Source organism: Chrysochloris asiatica, unplaced genomic scaffold (assembly GCF_000296735.1).
Source record: "Chrysochloris asiatica unplaced genomic scaffold, ChrAsi1.0 scaffold00060, whole genome shotgun sequence".
In the NCBI taxonomy this organism is placed as follows: domain Eukaryota; kingdom Metazoa; phylum Chordata; class Mammalia; order Afrosoricida; family Chrysochloridae; genus Chrysochloris; species Chrysochloris asiatica.
Window position 1 is genome coordinate 3,612,000 of NW_006408578.1, and position 23,466 is coordinate 3,635,465.

Genomic DNA, 23,466 nt, shown 5'->3' on the forward strand with positions numbered 1-23,466 from the left:
ATTCCTCATGAGCACAGTTAAGTGTTCCAGAATACTCATATTTCGCAGTGTTATCCATAACTTGTCATGATCCACACAATCGAAAGCATTTGCATAGTCAATAAAGCACAGGTAAACATCTTTCTGATATTCTCTGCTTTCAGCCAAAATCCATCGGACATCAGCAATGATATCCCTCGTTCCACAGCCTCTTCTGACTCTGGCTTGAACTTCTGGAAAGAACAAGGCACCAGGAATTGATGGAATAAAAATTAAAATCTTTCAAGAAAGTGAGGCAGCACAGGAGGCACTCACTCATGTCTGCCAAGAAATTTGGAAGACAACTACCTGGCTGACTGACTGGAAGAGATCCATATTTGCGCCCATTCCTAAGAGAGGTGACCCAGTGGAATGCGGAAATCATTGGACAATCTCTTTGATATCTCATGCGAGTAACGTTGTACTAAAGGGAATACGGAAACAGCTGCAAGCATACATTGACAGAGAACTTCCAGAGGTTCAAGCCGGATTCAGAAGAGGCCTTGTAATCATATCAGTGGTTATTTTGTGATGAGAAAAATGGCATTTGAGGCTAGAATAATTCACAGGTCACTTCTAGACTCAGATGGTTATTTTGAGGTGAGAATAATCCTATCATAAGCCACTTCTGCACGGGGATGCTTCCAAGCTCCCTGACCCATGAGGACAATCCTGATGCGTTCTAACGTGGGTGAGGTGGCTTGTGGAGTTGTTCTGTGTCTAGTAGATATTGGTGCCATATTGAAATGAATTTATTTATGTGAAAGAGGAATACCTGAAATATTCCTTGCCTGCAATATGCCAGGACCTCTGCTAGACGCTATGTACCAGTTACTGTCAAATCAACAATGACTTATGGCAACCCTGTACATGTCAGAGTAGAACTGTGCTTCATAAGGTTTTCAGGGGCTGAGTTTTCAGATGGAGATCACCAGGCTTTTCTTTTGAGGCACCTCTGGGTGCCCTTGAATCTGCAGGGACTCTAGGAGATATGGAAGGTTGTGCTGAGTGCACTGATAAAGCTATCTAGGCTGGGCTCCGAGAACCTAGATAAGGGAGTAATCAAGGCTGCTCCCTGACCTGGGAGGAGGCAGCAGAGCCGCAGGGTGGAACAGAAGGGTGCTTAGGAAATTGTCAAATTCATTGAAAAGGCAGAAGGCTGCGTAAAATGTACCAATTGGGAAAGGGGGAAAAACCAAACCTAAGTATGAAATGCTGAGGCATGAAAGTACAGGAAAGAGAGCAGTGTGGGTGGCTAGAAAGCTGCAAGGGTAAGGGGACCAAATGAGGAAAGGCTTGTAGGCCTGGCTATGGAGTTTTGAATTTTGTGATTACTTACCCTGGGGTCTATTCCGATTCATGGTGTCTGTGTGTGTGGATGTGTGTGTGCAGAGTAAACTTCTCCATAGCGTTTTCAAGGCTGTGATCTTTTGTAAGCAAGTAACCAGAGCTGTCTTTAACGGTGCTTCTAGGTTATTTTGAAGCAGTCTTTGGACTAGTAGCCAATCGCTAAACTGTTTGCACCATTCAGAGATTCCCTTATTAAATCTAAGGGCCCATTTTTACCATTCCATATACACACATACACATAAACACTATAACTGCATTTTACATTTTGCCAGTTTGCAAACAATACTTGGCACAAAATCATTTTTTGGAGGGGGGTGCTTCTTGCACTTACCTTGATGCTATCTGTAGTAAACGCCCTCTTTGAGAGTTGCCAGGAGGTTGGGAACCACTGCTGTCGGCTATAGAGAAGCATCAGGTTGGTCCAGCCTAGTACAGCCATGTTTTTAGAGTGTTTGGGGTGAAGGATTGGGAGGATAGTTGAGGAACTGACGCATCTTTCTGATCACTCAGAACACCTGCTTCTTCACTCCTGCCCACTCTTCACTCTTCTCCAACATCTGGCCTCACACTGGTGCTCCTCTATGACAAAATGCCATCAATGAGAACAAATATATAACAAAATTTTTATATAGCTAAGTGACCCAACGGTATGCGGAAATCATTGGACAATCTCTTTAATACAGAAATGGCTGTAAGCATACATTGACAGAGAACTTTCAGAGGTTCAAGCCGGATTCAGAAGAGGCCATGGAATGAGGAATATCATTGCTGATGTCTGATGGATCTTGGCTGAAAGCAGAGAATATTAGAAAGATGTTTACTGTGCTTTATTGACTCTGCAAAGGCTTTTGAGTGTGGGGATCATGACAAGCTATGGACAATATTGCAAAGTATAAGTATTCCAGAACACTTAATTGTGCTCATGAGGAATCTGTACCTGGACCAAGAGGCAGCTGTTCAAACAGAACATGGGAACACTGAATGGTTTCAAATGAACAAAGGTGTACGACAGGGTTGTATTCTTTCACCATATTTATTCAACCTGTATGCTGAGCAAATAATCTGAGAAGCTGGGTTATATGAAGAAAAACATGGCATCAGGATTGGAGGAAGACTCATTAAGAACCTGCGACATGCAGATGATACAACCTTGCTTGCTGAAAGTGAAGACTTAAAATATTTACTGATGAACATTAAAGAGCACAGCCTTTGGTATGGATTACATCTCAGTGTCAAGAAAACAAAAATCCTAACCACTGGACCAATAAGCAACATTCTTATTAACAGAGAAAAGATTGAAGTTGTCAAGGAATTCATTCTTTTTGAATCAACTATCAACACTCATGGAAGCAGCAGTCAAGAAATCAAATTACGTATTGCATTAGGCAAATCTGCTGCACAAGATCTTTTTAAAGTGTTGAAGAGCAAAGATGTCAGCTTGAGGACTAAGGTGCACCTGACCCAAGCCATGGTATTTTCAGTAACCTCATATGCATGTTAAAGTTTGACAGTGAATAAGGAAGATCATTGAAGAATTGATGCTTTTGAGTTGTGGTGTTGGAGGAGAATATTGAAAGTGCCATGGGCTGCCCATTGAGCCAACAAATCTGTTTGGAAGAAGTGCAGCCAGAGTGCTCTTTGGAGGCCAAGATGGCCAAACTTCATCTTTCATACTTGGGACACATTGTCAAGAGGGACCAGTCTCTGGAGAAGGATAACATGTTTGGTCAGAGAAAAAGAGGAAGACCCCCAGCGAGATGGATTGGCCAAGTGGTAGCACCAGTGGGCTTAAGTATGGCAACAGTAGTGAGGTTGGCCCAGGATTGGACAGTGTTTCATTCTGCTGTGCATAAGGTCGCTATGAATCAGCACTGACTTGATGGCACCTAACAGCAACAAAAGTTTATTGCATTTAAATCAAAGTTTTAAATTTTTGATTTGCCATCTTTTTTAGTTTTAAAGCATTTTTTTAAATATAATGTTATCATCATAATAAACATCTTTGTCGTTGTTAAGTGCTATCAAGTCAGTTATGACTCATAGCGACCCTGTATAGGGTTTCCACGGAGTGGCTGGTTGAGTTTGAACTGCTTATCTTGTGGCTCAAACCAACCTTGCTTTATCCCACAGCACCATAGTAAGCAGCTATTATGTCCTTTTTTGGACAAGTTTTAAAAATATTGCAACGCAATTGTTATAATTTATGTATGTGTATATACATACATGGATTCCTGGTATGGTGCTGTGGGTTAATGTGCCAAACTGCAAAGCCATTTGAACTGTAAGGTTGGTAGTTCAAGCTCACCAGCTGCTCCTTGGAAACCCTATACAGGGTTGCTAAGGGTCAGAACTGACTCAACAGGACTTAACAACAACAATATATACATATGTGGAATGCTGATACAGCATTATAGGATAAGCACTAGACTTCTTACCTAGTCGGCAGTTCAAATCCACTAGCTGCTCCTTGGAAACCCTATACAGGGTTGCTATGCGTTGGAACTGACTTGACAGCACTTAACAATAATAAGATGCTTATATTAGGACCTCTGGTAATGTAGTGGGTTATGAGTTGGGCTACTAACCTCAAGGTCAGCAGTTGAAATCTACCAGCTGCTCTATGGGAGAACAAGGAGGCTTTGCCTCGGAAACTCTATGCAAGGTCTCTATGAGTCGGAGCTGACTGAACAGCATTTAACAATAACATATACATATATGTTGTTGTTGTTAAGTGCCATTGAGTCAGTTCTACTCATAGTGACCCTGTGTAGGGTTTCCAAGGAGTGACTGCTGAGTTTGAACTGCCTACCTTGTGGTTCAAATTTTCCTTATTTATGGTTCAGTGCTTTATCCCACAGCACCACACCAGGACTCCGTACATGTTGTTACTGGCTGTTGAGTTGGTTCCAACTCATAGCGACCCTGCATAGGGTTTCTGAGGAGCAGCTGGTGGGTTTGAACTGCCAACCTTGTGATTCTCAGTCCAGTGGTGATTCTACAGCGCCACTCTAGGAGTCCATATACATACTTACATATTATTTTGTTGACTCAGGAAATCCAAAAATCAGGGAACTATTGCTATATGTCTGCTCCTCCCACAAGAAGCTTACAAAATGGATTTGATCTGTGGTTAAATTGCATTAAAATGATGGAAAAGGTGTTTAGGACACATTTCTCTGAAGATAGGCCTTTACAAAAATATCGACCTTATACTAATATCTCTTATAAATAAAGATACAAAAGTCCTCAACAGAATTCTATCAAACCAAATTCTAATGAACAATGACCAAGTAGATTTATCCCAGGAATTGCACGTTGTTTGAATTTCTGAAGATCAGTTTATGTAATACATTATATTAGTAGAATAAAGGGCAAAACCCACATAATTGAGCAATTTAATCACTCTTGCATTATGAAATAAAACAAAAAGCAAACATAATAAACTGGACTAGAAGGTCATTTCTTAGTCTGATAAAGTATACACTTAACATCATACTTGTTTGGGTGATGCAAAAAATTAATACACTCAGCAGCTAAGCAAAGGTTTGAAGTTTGGATGTAACCACAGGTGCCTTGGAAGAATAGCCCAATGATCGGCTTGCAGTAACTCAGCCGTTGAAACTACTAGGAGCACAGATCTACTTTGATACACGTAGGGCATACATGAGTCAGAATTGACTGCTGGCAACTGGTGTGGTAAGATCACACCTAATGATGAAACACTGGTGCGTTCCTCCTTCAGATCAGAAACTAGAAAAAGAAATCTACTCTGGTTACAGCATGGTATTGGAGGGTCTAGCCAGGGAAGTTCAGACAAGAAAGTGAAATTTAAAACATCCAGATTGGAACTGAGATATTAAAACTATCAGTATTTGCAGATGACATGACCATGTATATAATAAATCCTAAGAAATCCTTTCAGAAGCTATTAGAACTAATAAATGAGTTCAGCAGCCCTGCAGGATACAAGATCAATACACAAAAATCAGTTGTTCCAATAAGATTGTTGTTGTTCGGTGCCATCAAGTCAGTTCCGGCCCATACTGACCCTATATAGGGTTTCTGAGGAGCCGCTAGTGAGCTGGAACCACCGACCTTGCAGTTCAAAGGCTTTGCAGTCAGGTGCATCAACCCACAGTGCCACACCAGGACTCTATTCTAATATGGTAGCAGTGGGCAATCTGAAAATGAAATGAAAACAACCCCATTTACAATAGGCAAGAAGAATAAAATATTTCAGAATGAATTTAACAAAAGAAACAAGAACTAATACTCTGAAAATGACAAAACTTCATTAAAGAAATTAAACGTCTAAGAGGAAAATCATCCCAATGTACATTGCTTGGAAGACTTAATATTATTCAAATGCCAATACTTCCCAAATTGATCTATAGATTTAATACAATTCCTATCAGAACCCCAGCTAGTTTTCTTTATAGAAATGGACAGGTTGATCCTAAAATTTATATGGAAATGCAAGGGATCCAAAATAGTAAAATAGTCTTGAAAAAGCACAAATTGGAAGACACATATTTCCTAATGTTAAAACTTATTACAAAGCTACAGTAATCAAGATAGTGTGGTGTTAGCATAAAGGCAGCATACAGAGACTCCAGAACCCTCATTTTTACAGTCAATTGGTTTTCTTTCTTTCTTTTTTTAAAGCTTATTATCTTTATTTTTAAAAAACATTTTTTAAAGGTTTTTATTGTGGATTGAGTAAAACTTTACAGGGAAGATAATCAGTTTTACATTCAACAAATCATACACCTTGTTTCATTACAATGATTCTAGTCCCCTCCATGTACCATGGAGGAGCTCTGGTAGCGTAGTGGTTACAAATCGGGCTGCTAACCTCAGGGTCAGCGGTTTGAAACTACCAGCTGTTCCACGGGAGAAATATGAGGCTCTCTGCTCCCATAAAGATTTGCAGCCTCGGAAACCCTGTGCAGGATCACTGTGAGTCAGAACCAACTTCACAGCACATAGCAACAACAAATGTACCATCAATTAACAGTATTTCTCTCTATTCACTTTAGCTCTTTTTTTTTTTTTTTAAACACTCAGGCATATATAATAATTTATACCACCAAAGGGCACATTCTGCAAGTCTGCCTCATGGCAGTCATCTTTTAGTCCCTCACTTCCCATGAATCTAGAGTCCTCAGCTGCTCCCTCTCTCCATGTCCCCATCTCTGCCTCCATCTCTGGTGTTACTGCTTCTCTGGATAAGGTCTAGCATTCCGCTTGTGCTCTTCTCCCTTTATGGTCCTAGGGTCCTTTGTTTCTGGACTGTAAGATTAACCATTCCCCCATTTTTGTTACGAAACTTCTACTTTTATAATTGTGACAGTTCCAATTAGTCATGATAACAATTACTCATTGAATCATAAGAATCTTATTCCCATCTCTTTTAACCACACCCATCTAGACAAGATGAAAACTATTCAATGGGGACTCTTTCCCCACACACTATTAAACTAAGTTCCCCCTTGAAACCTTGTAAGCCAGTCACTTCGTGCCTTTATTGCCCCTCATTTTAGGTAGCCAGTGTCTAAGTTGCCCATCCCTATCTACTCTGTGTGGTGCTGTGGGCTAATGTGTCAGACTGCAAAGTCGTTTGAATTGCAAGGTCAGTGGTTCAAGCTCACCAGCTCCTCCTTGGAAACCCTATACAGGGTTGTTATCAGTCGGAATTGACTCGACGGCACTTAACAACAACAACAACATACTCTGTGTACAGAGGGGATAGCATTGATACTTGATGTGAAGACTCCTTCCCTCTGTTGGTATTTAGTTACTACCTCCATGAGTGTTAAAAGTGCCATGGACTGTCAAAAGAACCAACAGATCTGTGTTGAAGAAGTGCAGCCCGAGTGCTCCTTGGCAGCCATAATGGCCAAACTTTGTGTCTCATACTTCAGACATATTGTCAGGAGGGACTAGTTGCTGGAGAAGGATATCATGTTTGGTAAGGTGGAGGTTCAGAGAAAAAGAGGAAGACCTCCAGCGAGATAGATTGGCAAAGTGGCAGCATCAATGGGCTCAAGCGTGGCAACAACTGTGAGGTTGGCCCAGGATCAGATAGTATTTCGTTATGTTGTGCATAGAGTTGCTATGAGTCGGTACCAATTCGATGGTACCTAACAGCAACAAGAAGAACCTCTATGAGTATAGGTCAAGTTCATCAAATTATAGCAATTTACCCTCATTTCCTTTATCAAAATTTGTTTTGTTCCTTTTATCTTCCTCTAGTCAAGTTCTGAATATCAAGCCATCAAAGCTAGACCAAATGGGTACTATCTGCAACTTTGGGTGTTCTTGTGCGACCCCTATCACTTCATATCAGCTGGATGCTTCACTCTCAGCTCTAGCCCTCTGTGGCTATGTTCCTTGTCCATGGGCTCAGGTGTCCCCAGGTCTCACCACACTTTGGACCAACCAGCCCTTCCTATTCTCTCTCTTATCTCCAGGTCAACGGGAGTCTATGGAATGTGGTTGAACTCAGCCCATTTCTTCATTGCTGCCTTTCCCCTTCTTCCACTCACTAGAAGACCAACATGGGCACCAGCAAGCCTACCTGCCTGCTCATGTGTTCCCTTTGAGTTTCAGTCTTAGAGGGGGGTTTGTCCTGAAGGGACTTGATTGCTTGCCTTGATGGCTTCCCGGTAAACAACTTGCTTATTCTTGTAGTAGACAGTCATACTGCCTTTTTGAAGATGTATCTTCTGTCACTCGAGCTGTTCCAGGCTGGTCGGCTTGTCCTTTCTAGTGGGAATGTCCCACCATCAGAAGGTTCTGGATGGGGCTCAGGATTCCACCTAACGTCCTATACACTGCAAAGGCTCCACAGGAGGCTTATTTCACTGGACAAGTCCTAGAACACCTTTTAGGTATTCCAACCAGTTATAAACTGAAGTCGGACTTACAAGCTTTCTGTAATCATGTTTCCCAACATTCCTTTCTGTCCCACTGAAGTTTCAATTTTACAATAGTAGGAAAGGGAGTCAATTGGTTTTCAACGAGGTTGGCAAGACAGTTGAGTGGAGAAAGTGTAGTCTTTTCATCGGATGGTACTGGGACAACTGAAGAGCTATATGCAAAGGAATAAAGGTTGGACCTCTTATCTCTCACCACATAATAAAAATGAACTCAAAGATTTAAATGGAAAGCAAAAACTGTAAAACTCTTAGAAGACCACATAAGTATAAATCTTCATGCATTTAGATTAGCTAATGATTTCCTGAATATGACACCAAAAGCCCAAACAGCAAAAGGAAAAACAGATAAATTTGACTTCATCAGAATTAAAAACAGGAGTACTGGTGTGGCACTGGACTGCTAAGCTCAAGGTCAGTGGTTCAAACCCACCAGCCACTCCTCAGAAACCCTATATAAGGTTGCTATGAATCAGAACCAAATCACCACCACTTAACAACAATAACATACTTGGTTGGAGAAAGCGAGAAGACAACTCGGGATGGGGAAAAAGGATTTTCAATTTTATATCTCATAAGAGAACTCTTATAGCCTGATCACAAAAAAAGACAACCTAATTAAGAATTGGACTCAAGGGTCTCCCAAGAAAATATATAAATGGGCAATATATTATGTAAGGTGATCAACATCATAGCTGGCAGAGAAATACAAATCAAAACTACAATGACAGACCACTTCACACCCTCTAGGATGAGTAAAATAAAAAACTCAGGTAACGACTATAATAAGAAAGGCATCATAATAAATGTTGGTGAGGATGTGGAGAGTTGGAACCCTCCTACATTGCTGGTTGTTGTTAAGTGCCATCGAGTCGGTTCCTATCCATAGCGACCCTAGGAATATATAAAGTGATAAAACTGCTGTGAAAAACAGTCTGATAAATCCTCTTAATAATGACCTAAAATTGATTGTAAGTTGTAAGTCTACTAAGTGTGGAATTGTGCACTTTAAAGGGGTGAATTGTATGACCGATGAATTCTATCTCAATGAAATGATGACAAAAAGAAGCAGACTGCTAGGGTATGTTGTTTTTCTTCCTGTTGCTTTTGTTGCCATTACGAGTGTTTTGAACCTTGTTGTCCTTTCCATCCCAGAGCTCAGCCTGTCAGCTGGGTCCTTGCAGCTGGAACACAAAAGAAGGGACTTCGCCTCCTCTGGGACCAGGAAGTTCTTCTTCGACACCCATGCCTTAGTGTGCTTACTCGAGGAAAATGGTAATCTTCTATTATTGGTTGGTTACTGAGTGCCATAAAGAAACACTATACATTTTGATTTCTCTGCTGGATTTATCTGATTTCTCATATTTCTCTTTGACTTTCTAGTCTATAGGCAAACTTGTTCAGTCTCCAAAAAAACACCTGAGTCTTCCCTTTTTGTTTGAGGACATTTTTGCTTCGTCAGTAGTGTTGCGGCTTTTCTTACTTGTGTCCTTATTCAAATGAAGTATCCTTTACAGCATCACTGTGAAAATATAGTATTGTAAATAAAAATTTAGACACAAGTCAGTATAACTCAGGACTGCTTCCTATAGCAACTAGTCAGAAGCACAGAAGTGGTAGTTTCATTATTGTGTGTCTTGTGTGCATTTAAATTTTTTATGAAATTGAAATGTCACTGAGCAACATCTACTGATAATTTCAACTTAGTAAGACTTGATTCACATACAGATTGTTCTGGCATCTACAAGGGGTCTTCAGAAAGTTCATGGAAAAATGGAATGAAAAGATAATGGAATTTTTCCATGTGATTTTTTTTGAAGCCCCCTTGTGTGATATTAATTGAATGTGCTCCTAGTATATAGGTACTATTCCTGTACTTTATGTTATAAATACTCCAATTATAATTCTCTATAGTAGTGATTACAAGCCGTACTGCTAACTTCAAGGTTGGCAGTTTGAAACTACCAGCTGTTCTGCAGGAGAAAGATGAGGCTTTCTGCTCCCATAAAGATTTATAGCCTCGGAAACCCTGTACAGGGTCGCTATGAGTCAGAACTGACTCCGCGGCACATAACCACCACCATTGTACTGTGATACATATATTCTCCAAATTGGAATTTTAAGTTAACACTGAATATTTTAACTCAGTATTTGAAATGAATACCAAAACTGGCCCATTACTGTCCATTTGATTCTGGCTCAGGACAGCCCCAGATGCTACAGAGTAGAACTGCTCTGTAGGATTTTCTTGGTTGTCATCTTTACCGAAGGAGGAGATCACCAGACCTTTCTTCCATGGTGCTTCTGGGTGGGTTCAAACTGCCAACCTTGAAGGTTAATAGTCAAGCAAAAACCATATGTGCCACCCCCCAGGGACCTTTCAAAATAGCCCTCTGTTCTTCCTTCATTGTGTACCTGTTTATCCAGTTGTGCTTATCTGGAAGGCTACCCTCAGTAGGTGTGCTGTCTATGCCCAAGACAAGATGATAGAATGATGTGTTCGGTGTTTACCTGAGGGAATTAGAAGCCCTAGGTTCAAGTCCACCTCTGCCAAGTTCTAGCTGTACCCTTCTCAGTTTCCATTTCCTCGTCTGTAGGTCGATCCTAACAGAAACGTCTTAGGTCCTTTTTAAGTTAAATAAATGCTTCCAAAAAACCTGTCAAATGCTATATGGTAATTTTTACAACTTGTCTACCTTGACACAGTAGGTCTTTGGAGGGCTTTTTTCCCTTCTCCTTTAAATCTCTGTTTTCATTGTAGTGTCATGCTTCATTTCCTCCAGACAAACTTCGTTAATTACAGTCTTATCCCACCAAATGGACCATTAGAAGCAATAGGTTCTTCTGACGTTCTTGTAGATGGAAGTATTTAATAGAAAGAATTGGTTTCCAGGGACCTGGTTTAAATATTTTGTCAATATTTCTGATGCAAAACATAAGCTACTATCTGAAGTTACGGAAAACTGAGTTTTATCTTTATATAATTTGTTATTGTTGTTAAGTGCTGTCGAGTCATTTCTGACTCATAGCGACCCTGGATATGGTTTCTGAGGAGTGGCTGGTGAGTTTGAACCACTGATCTTGCAGGTAAGTGCTTATCCTACAGCGCCACAACAGGACTCATTATACAATTTCGTTCACTCTAATTTACTGAGTGTAAAAGCATCCATCTTTAAAAAATAAAAAAAGTAGAAGAAGAAGACATCTTTTCCCATCTGGGTCCCCCACACTAGTGACAGAAGAGAATTACAGAGAAAAAATGAAACAACACATATTCTTTCTTAGCATTGTTGTTGTTGTTAAGTACTGATAAGCTAAATTACTACTTAGCTACTTCTTCTAGCTAAGCTAGAATTGAACTTTCCTATTTAAGTAAATGATTTTTAAGTTATATATAAATTCGTTGGTAAAAGACTTGTGGAAATTTTAGACGTTACAGAGAAAGATAAGAAAAAAAATTCCCTACAATCTTTGTTGAGTCACAAAAAGAATTGTGTCCCTAGTTCTGGTTTTTAACTTTTTATTGTGACTTGAGTGAAGGTTTACAGAGCAGGTCAGTTTTCCATCCAACACTCATACATGTTTTGTTTCATGGCACTGATTACAATCCCCACAGTGTAACATCACGTATCCCACATCCTTCATGTTTCCTGTTTCCATTCCTCCTCCTTTCCTAGCCCTTTTGACCATTGTCCTTGGGTAAATGCTGCCCTTTTGATTTCAAACGGTTTGTTATATGTCTAGTTTTGAGTCTTGCTTTTTTCATTTGACATTACGTTGCAAGCATTCCCTGTTGTCATTAGACCTTCTCTGAAAACATGGCTTTTATCAGCTGGACAGGGTGTTAGAGGTGACAGTCAGTCCAGACTCAGAAGTTTCAGACTTGTGCAGAGTGACAGACACATGACAACCTGAAACCCCCTATTCTTGCTCCCTCAACACTCTGCTTTTCACCTGCTTCCGAATCCTGACTTTCACCTGAATGTGGAAGTTGGTTGTACAGTGTCTCCCTTTTTGACACTAGAATGCTTCTGAATGTGGTTATTGTGTTTGTGTTTGTGTGTTTGTGTAGGGTTTACCACTCAACAAGCAGAAATTATTGTGACTGCATTGGTCAAGACCACGGAGGCCAACTTGGATGTCGTCTACAAAGATATGGTCAACAAAATGCAGCAGGTTAGCCTGGGTGGGTGGTTCAGCAAATCTGCGATATGAAAGTGGGATGTAATTTTTTGGATTCTACTCATCTGAGAAGTATATGCAGGGGCTTCAGCAAGTTGAAAGAAACGTTAATGGAGTTTCCCCCTGAGTTTTTGAAGCCCCTACCATAGGTTTGTTTAATCATGGTTGATAGGCAAAAGATTCCAGAGGCATTCAAAAAATAAATTTCCTTAGAGCTATTTGGTAGTTTAAGAAGCTTTGGTAGCGTAGTGGTTATGAATCGGACTGTGAACCTTAAGGTCAGCAGTTCAAAACTACCAGCTGTTCCGCAGGAGAAAGATGAGGCTTTCTGCTCCCGTAAAGATTTACAGCCTCGGAAACCCTGTACAGGGTCACTATGAGTCGGAACTGACTCCACGGCACACAACAACAACAACAACAACATTTGGTAGTTTATTGTAAATCATTAGCCTTAAAAACTAGAGTGAAATATCCTTTAGTAAGTGGAACTATGGCCAGAATGAGATCATTGTGTTCTTCAACTACTAGTCTTCAGACCCTTTCAATTATGATTCACTTGGTGACAGTACTGGACATGTGTTTTTATTCTTTTCCTTTCTCATTTTGGAATTTGTTGTTGTTAAGTGCCCTCAAGAGTTGGTTCCAACTCATAGCTCCCCTGTATAGGGTTTTGAAGGAGCAGCTCGTGAGTGTGAACTGCCAACCTTGCGGTCCATTGCTGATACTGGTACACCACACTAGAGGAGGCTGATTCTTTTCTCTAGTCCCCTTCTCATTTCTCATAAGGATGGTACCAGGTAGAGACAGTAAGGCAATGGGCCTCCTAGGCTAGACTAGGCTAATGTGTTTTGGGTTTTCTTTTCCTAGGAGATCACTCTTCAACAGATCATGTCTCAGATTGCCAATGTGAAAAAGGATATGATTATTTTGGAGAAGAGTGAATTTTCAGCCCTCAGAGCAGAAAATGAGGTAAAACTATAGAGCCCCACTTACTCATTTTAGTCTAAGCCATTGAGATACAATGTACATAAGAGGCACAAATAAGGTTGCATCTCTGTGAGTTTTCATAAAGTGCATACCATCAATCAGGTCAAGAAAGAGACCAGTGCCTGCCCCCCCTCCCGAGTCACCCCATCCACAGAGTAAACCCTTTCCTATCTGATACCCACATTGGATTGTTATGTCTGTTCTAGAACTTCACCTGATGCAATCGTTGTTATTCAGTGGCATCCAGTTGGTTCTGAGTCATAGCCACCCTGTATAGGGTTTCTGTGGAGCAGCAGTAAGTTTGAACTGCCGACCTTGCAGTTCAAAACAACCTTGTGGTCCTGTGCTTATCCTGTAGTGCCACACCAGGACTTCTAGGGTGTCTTTTATTCAGCGTTATGTTACATATAGCAGTAGATGGTTCCTTTTCATTGTCCATAGTGTCCTACTGTAAAATGTTGTTGGTAAGTGCCTTCAAGAGTCCCTTCCAACTCATAGCGACCCTGTACAGGGCTTCTGAGGAGTGGCTGGTAAGCTTGAACTGCCATCCTTGCAGTTCAAACCAACCTTGCAGTCCAGCACAGTAGCCCACAGCACCACACCAGGACTCCAATTGTAAAATATGCCACAATACATTTATCTCATCTCGGGTTGAAACACATTTAGTTGATGTAAGTTTGGGGTTATGATGACTAAGTGTAGATACAAGGCGGCTTTTAAAAGTTCATGGAAAACAGGAATTTTAAGAGCATGATAATGCTCCATGAACTTTCTGAAGCCTCCCCGTACTTCCTTAGTTTTTGAAAATGTGATTGACAAGATCAACAGTTAATTAAGTGTAGGGCATCTGAGGAGTGGCTGGTGGGTTTCTACTACCAACCTTGTGGTTAGTAGCCCAGTGCTTATCCTACAATACCACACCAGGACTCCTCTGTGCTGGGTCCAAACACAATGTCCAGCATCCCTTCCTCTGGAATCTCCTCATGTTTGGTTGGCCACCTCCAACACTAACCACTGGCTATTTAATTGGAATTTGTGTCTAATGCCCCTTGAATGAACAAAAGTCTTCAACTCTGTTCTTGCCTGCCTTCTGGACTTTGATACTAACACAACACTACTAGTCTTGATCTGACCAGTTCCACCTCAAGTTCTGCTCTTCTTCCTTCCTGGCAATCATGTTTCTTCCAGCAGCCAAAGCTGGAGGCTGGCAACTTGTCTGTATTCTCACTTAACAAGGAGATTTTCCAAATGATGCTTTGAGTGTTTTTTTCATCTCCGAAGAAATTGATGATTTTTCCAAATTGTTAGTGATAATAGTTTTTTTTCCCCAAAATAAAAAAAACCAAACCAACAGTAGCTCAATTGTGTTACTAATCTTAACCTCTAAAAAACAAACTTATTGCTGTCAAGTCAAGCTGACTCACAACAACCCTATCAGACAGACTAGATCTGTGAACTACAGAGATTCTAAAATGTCTATAAATCTAAAGGGAAGCAGACTGGCAGACTGCCCCATATTCTTCCAGTAGAGCGAATTTGAACTTCCAGCCTTGCAGCAACCGAGTGCTTAGATAATCTTTAAGATGAATTAAATTTTCTGATTTGAAGATACAGTCACACACATACACACAAATGTACATTGCAGTACCATCTTGGTATGACAAACAATCATCTTCTGCCACTAAGACTGTTCAGTTAATATTGTATCCTGAATGTAGTTAAGAGCCTGTTGAATTAGGGAATAACTTGTACATGAAAAGTTGTTGATTACCCGGTGTCAGATATTTTTCCTAACTTTTAACAGTATATAGTTGTTCTTGACTTGTTTCTTTTTAATGTGTTTTAGAAAATCAAACTTGAACTACTTCAGTTAAAACAACAAGTAATGGTAAGATCCTCTCGTTTGCCTGCTTATTTCTAATTATATAAACATATTAATAACTATAATGTCAGAAATGACTTGTTCTTAAAATTGTAATTCTATATGTTAAATGTTTGTGTAATATGTTTCTAAAGTACACATTGAAAGATTTAGCTAACAAGCAATAGGTAAATTGCTGAATTTATGTCTGTTACTACGTTCATTAAGAAAATTGTATTCTAGGAGGAATTAAGTCGTTTTTAAATCAAAATGGTTCTAAAGTTGCTGTGTGAAACCCTTCGATTCTCATAAATGAGACTCTGTCTTTAGGGTATATCATGTGATTTTAAGCTTACCACAGCCAGCTCTTTGATTTTTCTAAGTAGAAAGGTCATTGATGTTGCAGAGAAAAGGGTTTTGATGGGAGTCCGAGCTAAAGCTTTATTTAAATCAGATTTTTTTATGTCTTTGAGTTCATCTCTGTTTTCCAAAGTGGTTCATTCATAAATTTCAAAAGGAGACTGTGTTGGGAATCCTTGAGGTTAAAAGCAACAACAAAGAACCCATCCCAGAGTGGTTTAAGCGTCCAGGTGATTGATTATGTGGCATCTAGAACTGAGAAGTCCTGAAGCAGGACTGAGTGTATATGTTACCCATCCTGGTCCCCATGCTGGCTCCCTTCATAGGCGCTAGAAGCAGTGGGCAGTACCTCAAGGCGTGGCATCCTCAGAGAGTTTTGATTTCTCATTTTGCATCTTTCTTTCTCTGTTGTTTACCTTCCCGCTAGGATGAAGTGATCAAAGTCCGGACAGACACCAAATTAGACTTCAATCTAGAAAAGAGCAGAGTAAAAGAATTGGTATGTTCCTTAACTAAAATTTTCAAGTAGGTTATTAGCTCTGTTGTAATAAGAAAGTAAAACTTATATGCAGTTCGTAAGTGGTGTTACATATATATCTATTAGTCAGATTGAAACATTGATTTAATATATCTCCCTGATTTTGCCAAAATTAAACTGATCATCTTGGGATTTTGTGTTAGTTTATAGCAGTGATGCTATGATTATATAACTATTATTATTATACAGCAGGAGTCCTGGTGTGGCGCTGTGGACTAATGCTTCAGACTGCAAAGTCGTTTGAACTGCAAGGTCAGTGGTTCAAGCTCACCAGCTGCTTCTTGGAAACCCTATACAGGGTCGCTATGGGTAGACATCAACTCGACAGCACTTAACAACAATATATTTAATGAATTGATGAATATAAGTAAATTTGGCCTTTGAGTTCTGTTGGTTCATAAAATTATTACACTGTTTAAATTAACTAGTGATATTTACAGCCAGTTTTGACAGCATTGCAGCTCTGGGGTGCTTGTTGTTAAGTGCTGTCGAGTCGGTTCAGACCCATTGCTTCCCGTTTGGGTTTCCGAGGAGCAGCTGGTGAGCTTTAACCACCGACTTTACAGTTCAAACGACTTTGAAGTCCAGTGCATTAACCCACAGTGCCACATGGATTTTATATTAAAACTCACAGCAATGTCAAAATGTAGACTTTTCTCTTATGGATCTGTCACTATTGAATGAGTGAAGAAAAACCAGCTCCAGCCTGCCCTCTGGTGGTGGTCTGATCCACACAGCGCTCTCTTTGAAACTCTAATGTTCAAAGACAGAGATGAGCATTGTTGCTTTTATGACTAAAGCCCTTAGTTTGAAGTGGTTGATTATTTTTCTTTTCCTACTTTTAAGCGATGCTGTTCTTACGTTCTATTCCCCCGGTAATCCCAGGGGAACACTTTATAGCTAGAAAGTTTCTAGTTACTTCAAAATATTAGGTTTTCCCGTGTGTTAATTTAAAGGAGCCCTGGTAGTGCTATGGTTTAGATGTTGGACTGCTAACTGCAAGGTCAGCAGTTCAAATCCACCAGCCACTCCTCAGGAGGAAGATTTCAGTTCTCGTAAAAATGGACAGTCTCAGAAACCCTATACAGGGTCTCTGTGAGTTAGAATTGACTCAACAGTTGTTGAGTGTGTTAGGTTAGGTCTTCAAAATCTTCACTTCATTGCAGATTGACATTTGCTCAATTAAACCCTCATGCCCAGAACTAAGGTTTGTCTGATTTTAATCTCAGTTTAACAAAACTGTACAGTGGTCAGTTTCTGTAGTAACTCTGGATCATGACTGCACCCCGGTGGGTTGTTTTTCTTGTTTGGTTTCTAATTAAAACTACCATGTGATGGTTTGGTGTATTTTTGGAGTCTCTGTATTTATATTATATTTAACCATAACACAAATGTCTTTGTCACAAAATTATACTCCTTGAAACTATGTTTTTTTCCCAGCTTTAGGTCTTTCCTGCCTCGTGTCTAAGCCTTGAGGAGTGCCCTGCTTTGTTGTAGTTACAGTGGGGTAGCCCCTGAGTTGACTTGTTCACCACCATTTGTAACACTAAGTCTATGACCCAGCATCCTGATAAATTGGCCCTGGGAGGGCTCTTGTAATAGTGGGAGGGGCCTGAAGACAGTTCAATAAAGGGTTGAAAACAGAAAACCACAGCAGAGAGATGGGTGAAGAATGAGCAAAGGGAACCCAGATACTAGAGGGATGAGTGAGTACCACACAAAGAGAAAGGCAGATAGGCTACTCCCTTCCAAAAGTGATGTTCTGGTATTACATACCCTTGGAAGCCCTAGAACTAAATATTTAAGACTCTAGAGGATGCAGTTCTGGTGTGGCACTGTAGGATCAGCACTGAACTGCTAACCACAAGGTTGGCAGTTCAAGCCCAGCAGCCGCTCCTTGGAAACCCTGCACAGGATTGCTATGAGTTGGAACCAACTGGATGGCACTTGACAACAATAGGGGATGGAGAAGAGATGATAACAGGATAAGTTGGAAGCTGATGCACATTCCCTGTCTGTTTCAGTATTCATTGAATGAAAGGAAGCTGCTGGAAATGAGGACCGAAGTGGTGGCATTGGTAAGAAAGGAGACTTTGACTTTCCTTTGTCATTTTAGTTATCTTTAGTCATCCCACATATAGTTAGCACTGTTTGTTAACGATATGTTCTAGGAAGATCTGCTTGGGTTTATTGTCATAGGATTTTTTTGTATTTAACAAAATGCTGTATATTCTTTTTTTTTTTTTCTTAATGAAGGTTTAAATCTTACTGATTACAGAATCTCAATATAATAACAAACACAGACTTTATTGTTTTGTTAACTTTGTGGCATACATTTTTCTAACTGTATTTATTACCTGGGCCTTCAGGGCCTATAAGAGACTTCCATGAAGAGACCTGTGGCTCACCTCTGGGATAGTTTTCTAGTCTATCCTCTGCCTGAATTGGCAGCTGTACGGAGCTAGTTATTTGCCCTGGGTTTTTTTAGTGAAGCGTTTATAGTGTCTTTAGTGACAAATGAAATATTATAACCACTTTATGACAGCAGTCATATTTAGTACCCTGTGGGGTTAATTATGTAGCATGTTTAACTGTACTCTCTTTGGGAAAGGACATAAATTGGCACTGGGACAGACAAGCCTCAGAATAATGAAGCATTTGGCATTTGAATTATGAAAGCAGAAAGTGCTTGAAACTCTGAATAGTAATAGGGTCAAGGCAAGATAATCTATAAATTTTAGATTATCTAAGGCTCTATTTTTAGAAAAAAAAAATCTTGAGTCTACTGACTACCTTTGAAGGTCCCATGGTGGCAAAGTGGTTAAAGCACTTAGTTGCTAACCAAAAGCTTGGCAGTTTAAACCCACCAGTCACTCAGTGGGAAAAGGATGAGGCAAGCTGCTTCCATGAAGATTTACTGCTTGGAAAACCCCATGGAGCAGTTCTAGTCTGCCCTATAGGGTTACCATAAATCAGAATCGACTTGGTGGCAGTGGGTGTGGGTATTTCACTAGGGGGGGATTTTGAAGTATGAGACATGACTTATTTGTAGAGCAATTTATGACTCACTGAAGCTTTCTCACACAGAGGCTCTCATGATTCTCTAAACAGCCTGTACGAAGGCAGGGCCGATGCTGTATCAGTTTTCTAATGAGAAGGAAAGTAAGGCCTAAAGAAGTTAAAGGTCCTGACAAATAGTGTGAAAAGAATAGAACTCGGGCTAAAACCCAAGTCTCCTTAGTGTCTGTTCTATGGAAGAAAAGACACCCCATCTACACATATGTAAATACAATGGAGACTTATTTTTTAAGTCCTAAAAAGGAGCTCTGGTAGCGTAGTGGTTACGAATCGGGCTGCGAACCTTAAGGTTAGCGGTTCGAAACTACCAGCCACTCCACGGGAGAAAGATGAGGCTTTCTACTCCCGTAAAGATTTACACCCTCGGAAACCCTGTACAGGGTCGCTATGGGTCGGAACCGACTCGACGGCACTTAACAACAACAACAACAACAAACAGGAGTAAGAGAAAAACAAAATAAAAATAGAACACCCAGTGAGGGAAATCCAAAGTTCTGCTTCCACATGGTGACCTTTTATAGGGCACAGAAAACAAAGGAATCTCCTCCCACAACTGCAACTGACATCAGCAATGTGTCACATACGAATGGTGGCACATCGAGGGGACTGCTGTAAGTAGGAAAGCTTACAGATGGTCTCTGAGGCTCTAAGGGTGTGATGTCACATCTAGGCAACCTTAGGGACATGTATGGGAAAGTTCTTGTAAAAGAGTTTCTGTCTTTCCTGTGCTGGCTAGGGGAAGGGCCCCAAACCCACTTTTAAATACATCTGTTTCTAACTCGGGCAGTTTGGCCATCAGAGGTACATGAGGGACTCAAGAAACATTGGCATCTGAACACTTGAAACAAGCAAAATGGAATTAAGTTCTGGCTGGCTGGAATTCAAACTCTAAAGCATCTCAGCCCCGTGTTCCCTGTGTGTGCCCTGCTGAAAAGGAACCCTAGGGTCCACAGAGCAGCAGGCAGTAACTGGAAGTGGTCTAACGCTGGCTGTGAATCTGTTTGTTTTCCAAGCATGCCCAGCAGGACCGAGCTCTCACCCAGACAAATCGGAAGATTGACACAGAGGTTGCTGGCCTCAAAACCATGCTCGAGTCGCACAAGCTTGATAATATTAAGTATTTAGCAGGTAAATATCCCCTAAAATAAGTCAGTGATAGTTACTGCATTCCACTGATTGTAACTCACCTTTCCCCTCCCCTTATTTTAACATCTCTGAAGTTGGGTGATACCATACAATGAAGGGCATATCATTTTAATTGGCATTTTTCTTTGTTTGGAATAAATAAAGATAGTGGTGCATGTTACAATCAATGGTATCTCAAATTGGATAAGATAGCCTAATTGAAGTAGAATTTATTCAGTGATAATTCGAGATAAATATTTTGTGGTTTTTGAGTGAGTGATTTTTTTCTTCTCCAATTGGTGATACCCCTTTTAAGGAATTATTTTGCTTTTACATGTTTTTGACAAAAGCAGCAATGAAGATTCATGAACCAAAAAAAAAAAATATATATATATATAGATATATATAGATATATATATAGAGATAGATATGTGAGAGTGTGTGTGTGTGTGTATATATGTATATATGTGTCCTGGTTGGCACTGTGGGTTAATGCACCAGACTGCAATGCCCTTTGCGCTGCAAGGTCAGCAGTTCAAGCTTACCAGCTGCTCCTCAGAAACCCTATACAGGGTCACTATGGGTCGCAGTCAGCTCAAAAGTCAAACATACCATTTTGGTGAGTTAAAATGGTATGGAAAGTGCTGACAGTGTTTAGTAGTAAAAGTTTGCTGTCCCTTGATAGTACATAGACATATACTTTGTGAATACAGACTTTTGTGAGTCTGAACTTTTACTGAAGTTTTCTTGAATATTGGCTGTATTTTTGCTTTGAAGACGATGTTTTCAGGCTGTGGAGTTTGTTTTGTGTATGAGCAGGCATTTTGTGGTATATAGCACATGAATGAGCCATCCTGTGTTGTTATTTTTTTGTTGTATGGGTTGCGTGTGTGTGCTCTTCATAAAAAAGGTGTCTCCTCAAGTAACTGTTAATACAACTAATAGTACTCTCCATTATTTGTTTTTAACAGGGTCTGTATTTACTTGCCTAACAGTAGCTCTGGGATTTTACCGCCTGTGGATATAATAAAATGTCTATTTCAAGAGCTCTATTGTTTTGCCTTAAGAACACCAGAGTGTTTAACTATTTTTCTCACTTCAACTTTGAACCCTGATTTTGATGTATATTATTTATTTTTGTGCAAATTATATGGACATATATGAGAATACTACAAAAAGTTCATAAACAAATGGAATTAAAAGAGACTAATTTTTCCACGAACTTTTGAAGTCCCCTCATATACTTACAAGACCCACAGTAAAGGCATCAGGAGTTTAACAACTGTCCCTCTCACCTTTTCTATCTGGTTGGCTCTGTAATGCTGAATGGCAGTGGACAAAGCAATGAAGAGTCTACTCAGATGGACCAATGAGCTTGGTCTAACCTGCTACGCATGCCAGCAATAACTACCATGTAATTTTCTACCATTGTAAATCTTCTATCACACAGAGGATGTGTGTTGGAAGGTGGAGTGGCTTCATCAGTACTTAAAGTACCATTGCAACTGAACCAGGAACACCCAATCCTCTTGCCCTGACACTTTGTCCTTTACATCAGTTGGTCCCTGTCTGTGGCTACTCTGTCATGTTTCCACTCTGGCTGATTGGAATGCTAACAGTACAGCTGTCTTTCTACACTGGAAGAGGTTTCTTTTGTTGTTTTTGATTGCCATTGTCTTAGTAAGTTACCACTACTTGTTACTGTGCCGTCCAGCTACCAAATGGGGTTGTCTAACCAAGTGTTGCGGTGTAATGGGAACTCTTCTTTTCCTCTTAGGATGCTAGAGCTTCCTCCCCCTACCCTCCCTCCCTGTCTTCCTCTGCTGCTTCTCCCCACTTGAGGCGTTACTCTCAGCACTACACTGTATGCTACATCTACTCCTGATACAATGAAGGCACTGAGCTTTCTTCTCTAGGATTCACTCTTTAGAAATGAAACCTCTCTCTGAATATAACATGCCTTTGACCACCTCAGACCATTAGACTTTCAAAATGAGTAGAGAGCTGTCAAAGCAGTTGTCATCCAATTCTAGCTGGTTTTCTTTTGTTAAAGACATCATTACATCTGCCTTACCTCTATATTTAAAACAAACTCCTAGATCCCACTGGGGTTATTTGGAGAAACACACACATCTTATGTAAATGACTGGCAGGGTGGAGAGAGTACGCATTTTAGAAATAATAACCGAGTTGATAGAACCTCCTCCTGTCTTCCCCCACGTGCGCACAGTCGGGAGCAAAGGAGTTACCACCTAAAGAGTATTGATCCAATTGATAGAACAAATTCCCCATTGTCACCGTTCAGCCAATTAGTCAAAAATGTACCCTTTGTCACTTGAATGCCATCTCTCCACATTGGAAAGATTGAGTCATTGAACCTTATTTGTGTGGTACAAAGACTCAGAGCTCTCATGGCAGAAATCATGTATTTCTGCATTTGTGTTATCAGTTTCAAAGGGAAGCACCCTCATGCATTTTTTTTTTTTCAGGTAGATTCACACACTCCTTACCTGCTTATTAAAATTCTTTTTGACACATTCTTCCCCTTTCAGAACAGGACCCTCAGAAAATCCTGCGCATTTAGCTGTTGCCTTAAGTAACTGAGGCTTCATTCAGTACGGGGCCTCCCATTGAGAACACCTGTGACTACAGGATGAAGCTTCTCCTTGTGCTAGAAAGGATGCTGGGCTCACACTGCCATGCAGCTTCACCTCCAGAGCAGACACTTCCCAAGAGAGAGAAGTGCCTGATACAAATCATGTTCCCAAGCAAGCATTGACTTGTGTAGGTTAAAAACAGAAATGGCTTTATATCCTGCCAAAAGCATTCCCACATGACATTCCGACTGGAGCTGCCGCGCTGCTTCATCCTGTCAGTCACCGAGGGCCTTTGATTTTGCTGTGGAAGTCTGTGCACTACAACACAGCCCTTTTACTTAACGTATGTATTCTTGCCTTGGGAACATTGAGTTCTCATGGATAATGGGGACTCCGTGCATGTCTCCATGTTAGAGTGAAGCTTGTGTTCTG

At 40.4% G+C, this 23,466-nt stretch overlaps 1 protein-coding gene across 1 annotated transcript in view; it reads left to right on the forward strand.

The window, feature by feature from the left end:
• Positions 1-21,482, forward strand: part of MCUR1 (mitochondrial calcium uniporter regulator 1) — a 26,327-nt gene extending 4,845 nt beyond the window's left edge. The window contains exons 2-9 of the mRNA XM_006864077.1: positions 9,462-9,581; positions 12,379-12,482; positions 13,356-13,457; positions 15,322-15,363; positions 16,124-16,195; positions 18,259-18,312; positions 20,326-20,440; positions 21,409-21,482. Of these exons, the coding sequence (XP_006864139.1) occupies positions 9,462-9,581; positions 12,379-12,482; positions 13,356-13,457; positions 15,322-15,363; positions 16,124-16,195; positions 18,259-18,312; positions 20,326-20,440; positions 21,409-21,464 (665 nt within the window). The 3' untranslated portion in view covers positions 21,465-21,482. The remainder of the gene's footprint in view (positions 1-9,461; positions 9,582-12,378; positions 12,483-13,355; positions 13,458-15,321; positions 15,364-16,123; positions 16,196-18,258; positions 18,313-20,325; positions 20,441-21,408) is intronic.
• Positions 21,483-23,466: the final 1,984 nt, after the last annotated feature.